Genomic DNA, 16535 nt, shown 5'->3' on the forward strand with positions numbered 1-16535 from the left:
TCTAACCAGCCTGCAGTCAGATGCTATCTTAGCCCTACCCTTTGGGACACGCTCAGGTCTGGGCGCACCCTCAACAACTGGGAGCCACTAACAATAAAAGCGGCTGCTTGGACACTCACAAAGTTTTGAGAGACAACCAGAGTTAAGGTTCATCTCCTACATGAGGTCATTCCTTCAAGACTGGGAGAGGTGGCTGTTGTATCTACGGCACAGAAACCAACACAGAGTCAAGAAAAATAGAGAAACAGAGGAATATGTGTCAAACAAAAGAACAATGTAAGACCTCGGGGGGCGGGGGACCTTGATGAGATGGGGATAACTAACTTACCTGATATAGTTCAAAGTAATGGGTCCTAAAGATGCTCCCCGAGCCCAGGAGGAGACTGGAAGAGCATGGCGAGAACGTCAACAGAGAGACAGAAGAACGTACCTAAGAAAAGGGTGCCTGGGTGGCTCAGTACCTTAAGTGGCTGACTCTTGATTTAGGTTCAGGTTATGGGATCAAGCCCTGAGTTGGGCTCCATGCTGGGAGTGGAGCCTGCCTCCGAATCTCTTTCCCCTGCTCCTCCCTGCCCCACATGCTTGTTCTCTCTCTCTCTCTCTCTTTCTAGAAAAGGAAAGGACCAAATAAAAATCACAGAGCTGAAGAATGTAATAATTGGACTGAAAATAAAATTTACTGACTTTGGAATTTGGTGATGTTTCACACCTGTGGTTAAATGCATCTGATTCTATGCATTTTCCTGTTACAAAATCAGGACACCACCAGGACCTTACTCAGTGGAAAACCGAACAAACTAGCCTACTCTAGGCAACAGTTACCCATCCCCCTCCCGAAGTTGATGGTAACCAGTGTCAACCTGCTAAAAATATTCCCTCATAAAAAGCATATAGGAATATGTTGTACAGATTCCTTATACCTTACATATCCATTATCAGGCACCGCTGGGGATGTTTTGGGGGGGGGGGGGAAGCTAAGCTCTGCTCAGAGAACAAGATTGCCAAATGTTTTGGTTTCCATTCAAGAATTTCTAGAGCTCTCTGTCCTCTCTCTTTCCAAAGAAATGACATAATATTTAGACAGGAAAATGTCTGTGCGCAGCACAGGGGTGGGGATTCCTGTGCATATATTTACATGTATGAGATACTTCCACACAAATATTTTAGTGTTTCTATTTCTATAGTGTATCCTCCTTTTATGAAAAATAATACAACTGGGGCTGTCGCTCGTTATCCAGCCCTCAGCCTTGGCCCTCCTCCAGCTATAATTTTCAATCTGCAGATTGTTCCAAATTCACTGAAATGGAGTCAATGTCTGCAAAGAAGCAGTGTCCTCAAGATGCCTATTGTCTTCATACTCTGCATCTCTCAAATCCCTTCAGGGGAAAGCTTAGAACATCTGCCATTGCTTGGATTTACAACAAGAGTTCACTGGCTGTTCACAACTGATGCGATGATCTAGTCATCTAAAAATGACTACTCCAGGATATCGACCATACCCTGAATTTGATTTATTGTTGACAAGGTTTAGCCCAATGTAAATATTTTATATTAAAAAAAGGCATTCTTGGGCACCTGGGTGGCTCAGTGGGTTAAGCCGCTGCCTTCGGCTCAGGTCATGATCTCGGGGTCCTGGGATCGAGTCCCGCATCGGGCTCTCTGCTCGGAAGGGAGCCTGCTTCCTCCTCTCTCTCTCTGTCTGCCTCTCTTCCTACTTGTGATCTCTGTCAAATAAATAAATAAAATCTTAAAAAAAAAAAAAAAGGCATTCTTAAAAATTTCTTCCCATGTGCCTTTGGGCTAGGGATCCTGTGGTGCCGAAAGCAGACAAGGAATCCATGCTTTTGCCTGAGATTTCAATTATGAGTTCTCATCCATTTAAGATTCTGGTATTAAACTTGCCCTCGTACCTACATCCTTCCTCTGGAGTACTGAGGGTAGACAGTACTGAAGGTAGGCAGTGGGCACACATCATGAATTTGTCCGTGCCCATTAGAGTCACTAGTGATGAAGTAGGACAAAGACAATAGTTGGGTGTGGTGGGGAAGGGAACCAGAAGAAGCACAAAAAAAAGTCTGAGGAATGAAATAGCATGATACTTGGTGGAAACTATAACTAGTTCCAGCTTTTAGCTCAAAGGGTAAAGACAAGCCAACTCAGGCAAAGCCTTTATGCCATGCTGAGAAGCTTGAAGTTTATTCTATGAATGACTCATAACTAAAAAACACTGAGCAGATCTACATCTTATATAACTCATCTTCTTCTTTTCCTTCCTAGAATTTGGTTAAAACATATGAGGCTGCTAATTAATATTTATGACCTCATAAAGGCCAAACTAATACTTAACAAAATCTGAAATTGTATTTTTAATTGTGCATTCATTTGTTAAATGTCTATCTCTATGGCCAGATGGTAGGCTCTAGAGCCAGACAACCTGGGTTTACCTCCCAGGTCTATTAGCTGACTCGGGACTAGTTCTTCAACCTCCCAGACTTTAAGATGGAGCAACACTCCAAAGAGTTAACTCCACTACAAACATTGAGTTAATACATATCAGTGTTTGGGAAAGGGCCTGGAATATCTTAAGTGCCCTTTAAATATTAATAAATTATTATAGTTATTATTGTGGTCATCCTCATCTCATCTGTATCACTGTCCAAATGCCAATGTCAAAGATGCAGGATGAAGAAAGGAATGCTAGAGCTAGAAATGGAAGTAACACCTTCTTTTCATTAGACTCCACACTTCTGTAGTACAGTTCCCTTGACTGAAGTTCACCTAAGGGAACATTTTCTCAACCCTTTAAATGTGGACATGCTGTGTTAAAATTCCACACCTGAGGGGTGCCTGGTGGCTCAGTCGGTTGGGCCTCTGGCTTCGGTTTACGTCATGATCTCAGGGTCCTGGGATAGCCCCGAATCCTGAGTCAGGCTCCCCGCCCAGCGGGGAGTCTGTTTCTCCCTCTTCCCCTTCCCTTACTCGTGCTCCTTCTCTTTCTCTCACTCTTTCAAATAAACCAATAAAATCTTTTATAAAAATTCCATACCTGAATTTTTGAATCATACAAAATATTTATAGTAAATGAAACGGAGTCATTTTCATCAGTAAAAAAAAAAAACAAAACTGAGGTTTTTTTAAAAAACAAAATATCATAAGCCTTTTATAAGACAACAACAAAAAAGGATTGATATGCAAATGTTCCTGGCCTTTCTCCCTTTGTGGTTCCCCAGAGGGTGATGCAGACTCAAGAGGAAAGAGTGAGAAGGGTAAGGAGTTTGAGTTAGGGCTTGGAAGTCACAACTGTGCTTGAGAGAGAGAGAGAGAGAGAGAGAGAGAGAGAGAGAGAGTGTAGAGAGGAATTTGAAGAGATAAGTGCAGAAGAGTTATGGTTTCTAAGGGAAAGGATGATGAGGAAAGTGGGATTTTAAGAATTGCTGTGGTCTATATATCCCTGTTCTGGAGTTAGAAAAAATCAAGAAAAGGACTTACACTATTTTGAAATTTATTTTGATTGCTGTACTGGATTTCTTTTATTGCAATGCTCCCCCCTGAGACTGGACTGTCTGGGGGAATGGATCTTTAAGTATTACAATTATATTTTGGATTCTCTTTCCCTAGAAGAGTTTTTAGTGTTACCAGAACTTCTGTCAAATATGGTTTTTATGGTCAGCCCTCTTATACAAAGGAAAAAAGCAACATTCTACCTTGGATTATCTATTTATTATATGGTCCTCACCTCTGTAAAACCGATCAGCACACACTCTCCAAGACCACCAGCTAAAAGCATGTGATTATTTTGAAATGAACTCAAGTTTTGAGCCAACAGAAATTAAAAACCAGTTCAAGCACATTAAGAAATGTCTCATAAAACTGAACTCTTTTGACAAAGTACTACTTGTTAGTAACTGCTAATGAATGTCTTCGAGCGTGCATTCAAGTTAAAATGTTCAGGCTATAGAACGGATCTGCAATGATTAAAATCTTTTTGTGCATCAAGGTCTTGTCCTTGAAGCAGCTGCTTACCATAGCTGTGGTGCTCAGGCCATTTCAAGTCTTGGACAGGGCTGAGCAAAGTCATTGTTTGAGAACCCAGGCAACCCTGATTGCCAATCACCCAGAACAAGTAGGGAAAAAGAGAAGAGCTTAGTGATACCACAGTCATCAGCTTTCTTTGCAGTCTCACAGCACCAGGGGAGACTAAAATAAGGGAAAGACCCTATGGAGCTAGGTGGCCTGGATTCTGCTTCAGCTTGGCCACTTACTTCCCATAGGATCATGGGTAGAGTTTCTGCATCTCCCAAGTGAGCAAAGCCCTTGCAGCTAGCTCCGGCATTCCTGTCTATGAAATTGATAAATACAATTTACCTCAGGATATTTTCTCCCTAATCAAAGCAACCAAGCTCCACTTTCTTCAACATCCAGTGGTGTATTATCCCACTGCCTTCTCTCACTCCATATTCTTGATTTTCACTGGAGACTCATCAGGTCAAAATTTATACCGGGGGTGCACGGGTGGCTCAGTCACTTAAGCGTCCAACTCCTGATTTCAGCTCAGGTCATGATTTCAGAGTTGTGGGACTGAGCCCTGTGCCAGGCTCTGTGCAGAGTGTGGAGCCTAGTTGGGATCCTCTCTTCCCCTCTCTCTTTGGCCCTCCCTGCACTCACGCATGTTCTCTCTCTCTCTCAAAACAAAACAAAACCCCAAAAAACAGAAAAAAACCAAAAAACCCAAAACCCTGTATTCCACCTTTAGTAGGTGTAAGCCTTCTTGATGGCATTCTGCATGTACAGATCTTCCTTATCCTCTGTGGCAAAGTTTTATAAAATATATGAGGTCATTTATCTTCAAGTATCTCATACGTGAGGTAACGACTTTAATATTCATTCCTTAACTTTCTCATAATAGTATGTAAATCATCTCACAATAATGGTTAATAATAAAAGTACCACTGATTAAGAATCGATGTGCCAGATACTATCCTAAGCAGTCTAAGTAATTCTCACAAGCTAAATATATATACACTTGCAATATATATATATATATATATATATATATATGTATACACACATACACACATATCTATGATTTCTATATACAAAGATATATATGTATGTACATACATAAATCTGTACCTAGGTATATCTATCTATATACACCATTATTAAGCACATTTTACAGAAGAAACCAAGTCTCAGAAAAAACTAAGAGTCCAAAGCTTATCATTGGCAGAGATTGAATTTGAGCCAGATCTTCCTGTGTTTTTAAACACTCTGTGCACAGTTCAGTGTCTATGGTCTCTGAAGAGCGATGTATATAAGCTCTTCTCAAAAATACAAAATAAGCAGTGTGAGATCTTGAAATAACACAGAACTTGGAGAAAAGTGTCCTGGGTCCCTTTTGGGGTCCCGCTGATGACAGACATGCTGTCTTAAGAAAAGTATGCATCTTTCCTAAGACCTCAATTTCCTCTTGTTGAATGAGGGATTTCATGTAGATAAGCTCTAAGGGTTCTTCTGGCTCTAGAGAGGAATGATTTGGTTCTGAAGGGCACTGTTTCTACACTGAGGAAAAATACTCAGAATTCCAGTTCTTCAGAGCAAAAGGTTAACATCCTCTCCAGGAGCGAGAAAACAGCTCTCATCAAGGCACATTCAGATCTTAGACGGATGATCTTAGTAGAGTCTTCCCTACAGTTCCTTCCTTAGAGCACGGGCCTTTCTACTCAATAGCACACATCATGGCTTGTGGTTACAGACTGACTTGTGTGTTCAGACTGTAGGTTCCCAGCAGGTGAGGACCATGTCTGCCTGCTCACTGTCAAATCCCTGCCTGGGGCCTGACCTGAAAAACACGCTCAATAACATTGGTCAATGGAATAGATTTTAAAAGGGGCTCATGGCTTCTAGGTTTTTGGTACTGGATGACTTAGAGCTGATATTTCTTTTTGCCTTTCTTAAAGAATTTGGTAATGAATGAGTCCTTCATGCCATAGGAAAGATGTAATTAATTTCTTTTCTCTTAGTTCTTAGCATGTAGGAGAAGCCAGTGATGGGTGCAGTCTCCTACAAGTATACAAATCACAGCACACACCTTGAGGTTCCAGCATGCCTTTCCTAACCCTTAGCAATAAATACTAAAGGTGACAATGTGAATGTGTGTATGGATGCAACTATATCTCATTTAAATCTGCATGAAACGAAGTGGTAAGCTGAGGCTTACTCATTTAGGAGAAGGGGTGGATAAATGAATCCTTTTGTGCTTGGTGTTCTTGGCAAGAGCCAGCTGCAAAAGGACTCCTGTCCCCTCTCTGGGGCTCTGCTGCCAGGCCCACCCAACCTCACATATATTATAGACCGCTGTGCCTCTCAGCCTGGAAGGTATGACCAGGAGCCGCCACAGCTACTTCAGGGGTAGTGGGTTTGTGAACTGCCCCCATCTCCCTGCCACTTATCCCTTGGGGTGTGAGATTACAGGGCTGGGGAGCAGGGGGAGCTACAGCCCAGCGTGGCTAGGCTGTCGGGCAGCCACCCGGCAGTGGCTTGTTGGCAAGGAAGGGATCAGTCTACGACCACACGGAAAGCAGACTTGCTGACTACAGCATGCAGCAAAGAAAATGAGAGCTTCTGCCTGTGTCTGGTGGGCTAGGGTGGGAGGAGGGGAAAGGAGGGGGTGTTGGGGAGGGTGCCAAGCTGGGCTGTTGATGAAAGTGTGGGAAGATTCCAGGGGAGGCATTTTGCCAACTCAGAGGCAGTTGGGCTGATTTCTTTCCCCTTTCTTCTGCTCAAATGAGAATTCCTGCTGGGTGGGGTAGGAGCAGAGCCAAGAAAGGAGTGATTTGCTGGGTGAGCATGGACGCTTGGACCTAGGAAGTATGTGTCTGCCCGCTGGGACCAGGGCCAGAAGAGGAAGGAGAAATTAAAGGAGGGGAACTGAGGGGCAACGGGAATAAAGGAGAATAAAAGAAGAACACAAAAGGAAATGTCCTAGAAGGAGAAAACAGGAAAGAGAGACAGCAGGTCACGTAGACAGGGAAGAGACTCCTTTCTGTGCTGTTGAGCAGGCCTACCTACCTTCCAAATGTCAGAATAAAATAATGTTCATATGAAACAGGCAGCGAAAGACCACATGGTACAGTGTAAAGTAAACCAACTGCTCCTAAATTTTTCCTGGTGGCTGTTCATTTCCATGAGAATTACATTCTTCCCAAACAGCAATGCTGCCTTTTAGGTAAAACAGAACAAACAAAATGGTATCACAGAAAGCCCTATACCACTTCTAAAGATTAGGAGAATATTACTTAGAAGTATTTCCTAAAATATAATGTAAAACACCGGAGTCCTAAATTGCTCTTCTTGGCCTTGCTAATAAAATATTAGAAATATAAAGATCCTCTTGTGAGGAAATCTAGAGCAGGTAACTTGACAATGTTGATGTGGTAAATTCTACTGTGAAGTGATGTCACTTGAAGTAAGCTTTCTGATGTCCCTTTGCGGAGGCTTGTGAGGAGCTGAAAGGTCATCACACAAATGTTGCATTTTTTTGTGGCAATCCCACACATTCTTGCCTGAGAACCAGAATCCCACTAGCTTCAGTCTCCTACAGAGACTAAGGCATATTTTGGCTTAGGTGGCTATAGGATGGATCTGGTTATTGATCGATTATAACAGAAGACCCCAAATCTTCCTTTCCCAAATCTAGGAACATCAAGGCTTTATGAGGCCTTGCAAACTTCCTTTCCCCCTTTGGGACTTCAGTCACCACCTTGTAAACAAGCCCAGGATAGCTTGATAGCATCTGAGAGGCCCCCTAAAGACTAATCTCGTGTCATAGACAAAATGGTTATAGACCAGATTCCAGCCAGCTGATCCCCAAATAGATAGAAAAACCCAGCTAAGATCAGCGAGGCAGCCTACCCAACTTCTAGCTAATGACACGGTTTGAGTTGGCACAGCTGAGACTAAAGAAGCTGCCCAACTGACCCACAGATTCATGAACAATAATAAATACACGCACACATACATCAACCAACCAACCAACCAACCAATAAATAAATGTGTTAAGCCACTGAGATCGGAGAGCTTTTTTTACACAACAGATAACTGATACAATTACACCCAAACTGTAAACTCACCTGTGCATTCGTACTGCAGACCTTTCCCATAATAGCCCTTCTCACAGATGCACTCAAACTGACCCGTGTGTGTCCCACATTTGCAGCTCGCCATGCGGTCACAGCACTCCTGGCCAGCTTCACACAGATACGAGCAATGGGACATATCCTCTTGAATAAAACTCCCAGAAGGCAGATCTGTTGATGACACAGGGTAATAAAAAACAAATTAGCAGCTCAATGGTACATTCTCCAGTTGTGAAAACTGAGGTGCAAATTGGAGAAAATAGCTTTTCATATCCGTCCAATTCCCAATGGCCCACCCCTCCCACCCAAATATGCAAGTGTGTCCTGCCCACGACCACAGGCTGGGACTTTGTTTCAGCCAGTGCAGTCACTTCAGGCTGGGACCTCCTCGTAAGCTCTCAAGGCCACACGGGGTCAGGCAGGAATTAAGCCCTTCAGCGAGGAATCTCCAGATGCAGCAGGAAGTAATATAGTCGGTTCCCCAGGTCATTCTCCTGGCTTCCACACTAGCAGTGTTCCACTGCCACAATATGAGGTCAGGCAGCAGAACTAGATTTCCAAAACCCTTTTTCAAAAAGATAAATAAAATTATAATCTTGATCGCTGCATAAGGGTTTGGATTATGAGTTAATGGCTTAAGAACAGATTATCATCACTTCTATAGTTATTGGATGAAGACTTAGCAGCACCACACGAACTTAATAATAGAACCAGGAGATGGCTTCTTTCTCAGTGTTAAGTAACTTCTCATGTTTTATCATACTGATGACGTCAGCCATGTTCTGAAGTGAGGCATGCTGGGAAATCAGTAACTCAGGCAGGGTTGTTCAGAAAGTGACTTAACAGGGCAGGGTATGGTTGAATATCGATCCAGAATGGATGGCCTGGAATCAGGCAAATAATAAGTTTTGTTCACTCTGCTGAAGAAGTTCAGAAGTCTTAGTCCAAATCCCTGGGCGGGTGCTGGGCCCAGATAGAGTGATGGGACCCTCACAGGAATTCAAATGTGTGAGTCCGAGCAAGACACATGCACTGCAACAGAACACCCAGAAAGAAGACTGGTGATGGCCTCATTTATGCAACATCTGTGTCTATGTCTTAAGAGTCTGAACTATACACCAGGGGCAAAGTAAAGAGAGGATTCCAGCCACAAGGAAAAGAGGCTGGTATAATCAGGTACCCAATTAAAGCTCCATCTACAAGACTGTGGTATGGGTAAAGGTCTGCAACATGCACACTTAGCTCTGAGGCACTGGGCCACAGGATTGTCTGGCAGTAGAGTAATGTAGGACCAAGAAAGATCTAGCTATCAACACTGGTACACTGGCATCCAGGTCTGAGAGAGGTAAGTATACGTGTTACGCATGGGGAAAGCTATTATTCTGTAACCCAGGTCTACTGAGTATGGCCAGAAACATGGATGGTCTTGAGACCAAAAGTGGATCCATCCAAATTGAAAGTAGCTTCAGAGGACTTAAAGGCAGGGAATATGAGGCTCATTTCCTTTGAGTTGATCATGTCTTTGCAATAGGAAGAGGATCTTCCCTTACCAAATCTGGAAACCTGATCAGAGAATTATGTATTCTAGGTATTTGCTTATTGTAATAAAAGTGATGCCTTTTAAAACTCTGTTGCAATACTATAACCAAAAGAACACTCTGTCCCAACTCAGCTTCTGGGTCAACTTGGCATTAGGGTTCTATAAGGCTCCAATCCTACAAGCAGAAGGATGGTAGGACTGGAAATTAGTCTTGTAGAACATAGCAGGTAACACCCATGATTTCAGAATCCCAGCTAGTAACAGCCACCTGGCCTTCCCACTCAACATACCACTTTTCCCTGAGAAAAGGAGAAATAAAGGAAGCCCCACAGTAACTGAATTTCTGCCATGTGATAACACTACACTTAGTAATATTTAAATATTTTATTTAATCCTTTTGACAAAACCATATGGTATGCATTTTAAAAGCAGATGAAGTGAGGCTTGTAGACGTTAAATAAATTGCCTATGGTAAGAATAGTAGAGGATGGTTAATGAGGCCTGTGGATAATAAGCCCTCAGTAACTTTACTAATCACTTTATATGTACTAATCCATTTAAGCCTTGCGACACTCCTATAGAGGAGGTTCTACTCTCAAATCCTATTTAATTAACAAGAAACTTAAAGAGGGTAAAAGCTAAAGAATTTGCCAAAAGCCACTCCACAAGTAGGTGACTTAAATTTTTTGCTGTATCCATAGCTAGTCTGAGATCCTGCTCTTAAGCACTTCTCTTGGAACTATGATAGGGCTGATCTCCTTCTTACGAATATCACTAATTGCCTGAAACCTCATATGGCCATGATTTGCCCATGAACCTAAATCTTTCACATGGATACCTTCAAGGATCAAGCCTAACTCGATGCATGGTTTTGGTCTGAGGCTGGACTTCCTGTCAATCCTTCCCAATTTTACTTTCCTGGGGGGCTTACCAAGACACATGCCCATATGACGCCTGGAAGTCCATGTAACCTACACCACACAACTAAACACCCTTATAAATGGTGTAGAGCAAACTCTAATGAATAGGTTTACGGACTTCATTACTTGTTGGGGTAATGCTCTTCAACATATGCGTAAGCACATGAGTCTTCAGACCACCAGGTCAAGAAGTACGTGTTAAGTATTTATTGTCCCTTTATCTTCATGTGTATTTCTGGAAACACTCTGGTGAGATTCACTATGTCTGTCTCAGCACGTTTACTTCATTCTTCCAGAACACTATAAATAGATCTAAGTCAAGGCTTCCCGCTCTGTGTGTGGCCTCAAAACACACCTAAATTCATTCCATTGATTCTAACAGTTCCAGGAGCATATGGACAGTCTAGTGAAAACCATCGTGGCTGTTACAAAACAAATAAAGCAAAACAAACACTCTTGTTGCGAGTCAGACTGTCACGTCTATTTATGAAGTTCAGCACATCTCCCAATACACCAAGGACCCACGGGCACCATGCTCAGGGAAGACTTTACAGGGTTTGTTGTTACCCTCCAACAAGCTTCAAGCAGTAGGAGAGAAGGAACCCCCATTAAAATCATCATGTCATGCCACTGGGTTTGCCTCACCTTCGTGCAGTGCCCGGCGAGCTAAAGCCTCAAATTCTTCAAAACTGTGGAGCAGGTAGCAGTGCTCCTCCTTTGGGGTGGAAGCCATGTCATTCAGTTCTCGAATGTTCCCTTGCCATATGCCAAACGTGAAGATCTCCACTCCCAAATCTCGCAGAGATGCTGCAACTGGCCTGGGATCTCCCCCATTGGAATATCCGTCGGTAATGAGGAATATAACTTTTGTTGAGTTTTCTCTAGAGTGACGAAGAATTTGCTGTAATGAAATAAAGGAAGTTAGTATAAGTCTGCATTGTGTCAGCGTACTATGTGTTTCCCCTCCTATATAGAACAGCATTTGTGAAGATCATTAGCATGTCACGAGAGTGAAGAATAAACCCTGATCAATGAGAGTAAAACAGAAACAGACACAGACCAGCGCCTACGATGACCTTCTCAATGACCCACAAAAAACCCTAAAAGCACTTAAAATGTATCATTGTCATCAGTGACAGCATCCTCATCACCTTTGCGCACCTTGTTAATGAAGAGCAGCAAATGCTTATGGAATGAAATTTTATTCATATTATCATTTATTGTTATGTTATTTTTATGAATTTTCAGGCACTCGACAAATGAGAAAAATGTGAGTCCTATGTATCTATTTCCAAGTATATCCATCTAGCTCCCTATCTACCTACTTAGCTGAACCACCTCATGATCATATATCACGTCTAATCAGAAGAAAATTTAACAGAAAATGACTTTTCCAGAGTTAATAATGGCCAACCTACTTCCCATGTTTGTTTTTCCACTGCTCCTCCAAAACTCCTCCAGAATTCACTCAATCCTTCATCTTTTGTGGACCACCCGGTATTAGCAAAAAATCAGCCATTTTTGATGCTGTCCTATCTTTCTGAGAAAATACAGATTTATTCAATCTGACACTTGGGCTTTACTATTTTAGAACAAGTGAGTTATGCTTTATAATCTGCTATCCCTTCTCTATAGACAGAAGGGGAAAATGAAACCTTCTTATTAAAGACATCTATTTATTGTCACATCATGACGCTTTATAACATAAACTGCAAAAAGCACAAGGAGTCCAGTGGTGAATCAGGTGTCATAATGGAATTTGCTGTTGCTGCTTTCCATCAGAAATGGGTTGGAAAGGTGAGGAAGTGCCAACGTATATTTTCTGACAAGTTCTTAGAAAGAATTCAGTGTCTATTTAGCAGTAATTCAAGTATATTCAGAAGGTAGTTAGGAAGAACGACAAGTATATATCCTAGGTTTTGTTAAAATTAAAAGGAGATGATGAGATTTTAAAAAAATAAAATAAAATTCATTTAAGGGGTGGACGCAGTTAAAAGTTCCAGATTGTCTCAGATTATATGATCCATGTCTTCATTAGTAGAGAATTCGAGTGACTGACTCTAATTTAATAACTCTTACCAAACTTTATTACTGTTTGTGAGCTAATTAGATAAAGCCGTAAACCTGAACTTAAAGACAATTAAAGGAAACTAAAAATGACTCTGGAAAACATCTGGAAAGTCAGCAATTTGAGAAGTATTCAAACACTTTACCTCCCGCTCTCAAAAGCCTACTACCGCTAAGGACCAAAGAGAATCAGAAACCAGCATGAAGGAGCTCCTCCTGGCCAAATAAATGGCAATCCAAGTGTCAAGAACAGTAACAATTGAAGGGGATTTCAATGCATCATACATATTTACCTTTTATCATATGCATTTACATTGAAATGTGTATGAACATTTATATTTTCAGTTAGTACATATGCAGGGGGAAAAGCCCTATCGATATAAATAATAATTGGAAAGGACAGAGATAGACACACACACATGATTTTTTCATTCAGGACCACCTCTGGGGCGGGGGGAATCCAATCATTTGTGATGGGCGGCATGAAGTGAGGTATTAGTTTGTCTTTAGAGATATACTTCAGGCTTCCAAGGGCAGCTCCTAGTTCTCGTACTCCAACAAGACGGGGCAACTTGTGTTTACACTGGCCTTGCTCTTTACCATGTGATAAACTCTCTCTTTCTGGGCTGTTCCACTCTGAATCACAACCTAACCTCCACAAACACTCCCATAGGATTTTGCTCCTTTTGATTACTCTCTCTTCCACAAGACCGTGGAAGGAAACTCTATGCAAGACACTAAGAAAGGGAGAATTTGGATGGAAGTAGAAGGAAGGAAAAAAGCAAACTGACTTCTTCAGCGTGGTATTCTGGACTTGTCTGGCACAGAGTATGCATTTGTAAATATTTATTTGATAAATGAATTAATGAGGGAGTGAGTGGACAAACTCTAGGATACTCTGAAGACAGTTGAAAAAGAGTTGGTCTTGAGGGAGCAGCAGAATTGTACAGAATATTCGTGTGCACAAACGTATTTCATTTTGTACAGTTTGGTACAAAAAAAGATGAGATTTTCTTCTTGTGTGTTTACTGTCCTACTGCACAAATACTATTTTATAATATTAATTGTAGCTCACGTCAATGATATTCCTTAACATTCAGGTTAGGATTTAGGGATTTTTGCGGAGCTTTCCTGCTGTACTACTCATTCCGTGCAAATTACATTAAGCTGGGATTCCATTTTTCTTCTCTTCTTGCAGGGAATTGGTAAGTGTTTACCGGAACCATTATATCTGTTGGCAAGACAATATATTAAGCTTAAAATAGTCAGAAGAATAGCAGGACTACTAGTCCAAGTGAAGAATTACACAAGATCTGGGTTTGGAATGCACTCTAAAAGACAGAGGAGGAGTGGATGATTTACTGAAAATATTTTACCCCCTTCCCCCAATCTTTGTGCTTCATCATACTTGAATTAAAACATAATTCAATAAAAACATTTTCATCCCACAGACCTAAGAAGTAAATAGATCTGTGGTAATGTTTGTGGAATGTGGTAGAGGCCTGGCACTTGACTCTCCTTTCAGGGTTCCTGAAATAGTTTACATCATCTGCTACCCTTGTAAGGCATTGCAAGAAATAGAACCTTCTGGTCCAGAATATTGAATGAGGCAAACCTTCTGCTGCCTAAGAAAAACAGGCAACGTGGACATCGTAAGGCAAAAGGTTATCACCATCTGTATTGTATCAAGCCTCTGATTAGCTGGTATAAATATCTGGCAGGGAAGTAAGCTCCCCTTGTCCAGCAAAAGTCATTAGAATGATAAAAATGCAGGGTTGTGTAACATTGTTCTAACACCCGAGATCCATCACCATTACACAAGACTGCAACCCCACCCCTACCCCCAAGTCAGGCCACAAGGGAACTGCTTTGAAAAATGGTCTTGAAAGGAGAAGAGAAGTCACAACAAATCTGGCGTGGGGACCATATTTGCCCTGGGGCTCCATTAATTAAAATACGTGTAGAAAGACTACTATCTATCTGCGGCACAACCCTGTGGTTATCTGCCACGGCCCCACGTGCCTAAGGATGCTAACTGGAGAAGCTCCTAAGTCATCCTTGAAAGAAGTTGTTTCTTTAAGTTAGTATCTACTGTGACTATTATCAGAGCCCCTCTCCTCCAGGGGGCCAGAAATGAGTAAATATTTTCAGTATTTCAACTTGTTTTCCACACGTATTTTTTTTTTCCTTGTTAGGAAATGTTAAGTACAAACAAGACACCAGAAGCTACTTGTAATACTTCCCTTATCCTTCAAATTCTAAGATTTCACCAAGCTGCATCTGTTACTCAGTAAATATTTTTAATTTGGGTACTCAAATATTCTTCAGTTGAAGCAATGTTCACGGTTCTGTACTTTCTGGGGGAAACAAGTTCTGTGCCTATTGGTTCATTATTTTCTGGACTTCGAATATTCTCTCCTTTTTCTTCATGTTTATCTCATCTTCCTTCCTTCTGAGTTTGGTGGAAATGTCTGAAGCTTTTCTTCCCTATCCCCCCCACCCCCGCTCACCCTTGCAGCCACGCCCCCACCCGTTTGCAGTTTATATACTCTTGAGTCTCCTCCTTTGTGCTTCTAATTAAGAGTTAATCCTGGCATTGCATTTTATTTTTCTTGTGACAAGACTTCTTTCTCTGGCACATGGTTTGTTCCCATGTCGGTCTATTGTTTATCCCCTCGGGGTCTCATCCTCTTTTCACTGTTTTACTTACTTACAGGCATGGGACAAACGCTTTCTTGGATTTCGTTCTATCTTTCATAGTGAATTCCTGTACTCTCTCTGTAGCTTACATCCTAGCTTTATTTTACTTGGCAGAAGCTTTTCAAAGAAGCCGCTGGATAGAGGGGTTCTATAGGAGAGTGCAAGGCAGAATAGATAGATCCTCATCCCAGGAGAAAAAATTACCGAAATCCAAGAACAGGCCCATCAGAATACTCTTGTCAACCCAAGATCTGCAAAAAACAACTTGAAGATTTAGAAGAACACACAACTTAATATCAAGATAGGAAGAAAATAAGCACAGTGCAATGGTGTTTGCATCACAAGGACTTAGAAAGTCACAGCCTCTATGAGGACAAGAACAGAAAGCTATAGAAAGAGAACAGGCTAAGAAGAAAACGGACAAGTGTAGGTACAGAGGGATTTTATAAAAAAATTATGAAGGAAAGCCAAAATACAAGGAAAGACTTAGAAATCCACATTGGTGGTAGTGAGATAAAATGTTAGAAATTCGAACAGTTTAGTACAAACTTTAGCATACAAAGCTGCTGACTTGTCTCACTTATAACCATAGAAACACATTCCAAATAAATGCTTCCAAATCAAATTCAAATAATATTCAAAGAATCTTTGTCCTATGTTTAATAAGGCTTATTACTCAAAGGCAAAAATTGGTTAAAATCAGTAAACCTTTTGTTGTAATACAACACAATAATTGTACCAAATAAAACAATAATCTAAGATGCTAAAAGTTATTTAATAAAATTAATTTCTGCTTATTTTAATTAATAAAAAATTAAGAATGAGATGCCTTATTAATAAAACAGATTTTCTATCTCAAAGCAACAATGTAAATCATGCTTAATTGTGAAAAACTTGCAAATTTCTGATATAGATGGGAAGTAAATCCGCAATTCTAAATATTTTCACTATTATTTAAAAATCCTTTGGATATTTCCAGCCAAGGCAACAAGACACAAAACCAAAATAAATATTACACTTCTTAAAGTTTCTGCCCCTTCTCAAACAATCAATATTAGAAAATAAGGAACTGGAAAATGCATTCATCAAGGCTACCAAATAAAGTATTAAGCTCTTTATAAAAATCTTTCACACATTTCTAAGGAAAAATAGAGAAAAATAACAGAAATA

The 16535-nt window shown here is 41.0% G+C and overlaps 1 protein-coding gene across 3 annotated transcripts in view; it reads right to left on the reverse strand.

The window, feature by feature from the left end:
- The window catches only part of SVEP1 (sushi, von Willebrand factor type A, EGF and pentraxin domain containing 1), a 181881-nt gene that overhangs the window by 143729 nt on the left and 21617 nt on the right, over positions 1-16535 (reverse strand). For all 3 annotated transcript variants that reach the window (XM_082696828.1, XM_082696827.1, XM_082696829.1), the window contains exons 2-3: positions 11244-11499; positions 8133-8309 (exon numbers count right to left, since the gene is read on the reverse strand). In XM_082696828.1, coding sequence (XP_082552954.1) covers positions 8133-8309; positions 11244-11499 — 433 coding nt within the window. The remainder of the gene's footprint in view (positions 1-8132; positions 8310-11243; positions 11500-16535) is intronic.

Source organism: Mustela nivalis (genome assembly GCF_964662115.1).
Source record: "Mustela nivalis genome assembly, chromosome: 13".
Lineage (NCBI taxonomy): Eukaryota > Metazoa > Chordata > Mammalia > Carnivora > Mustelidae > Mustela > Mustela nivalis.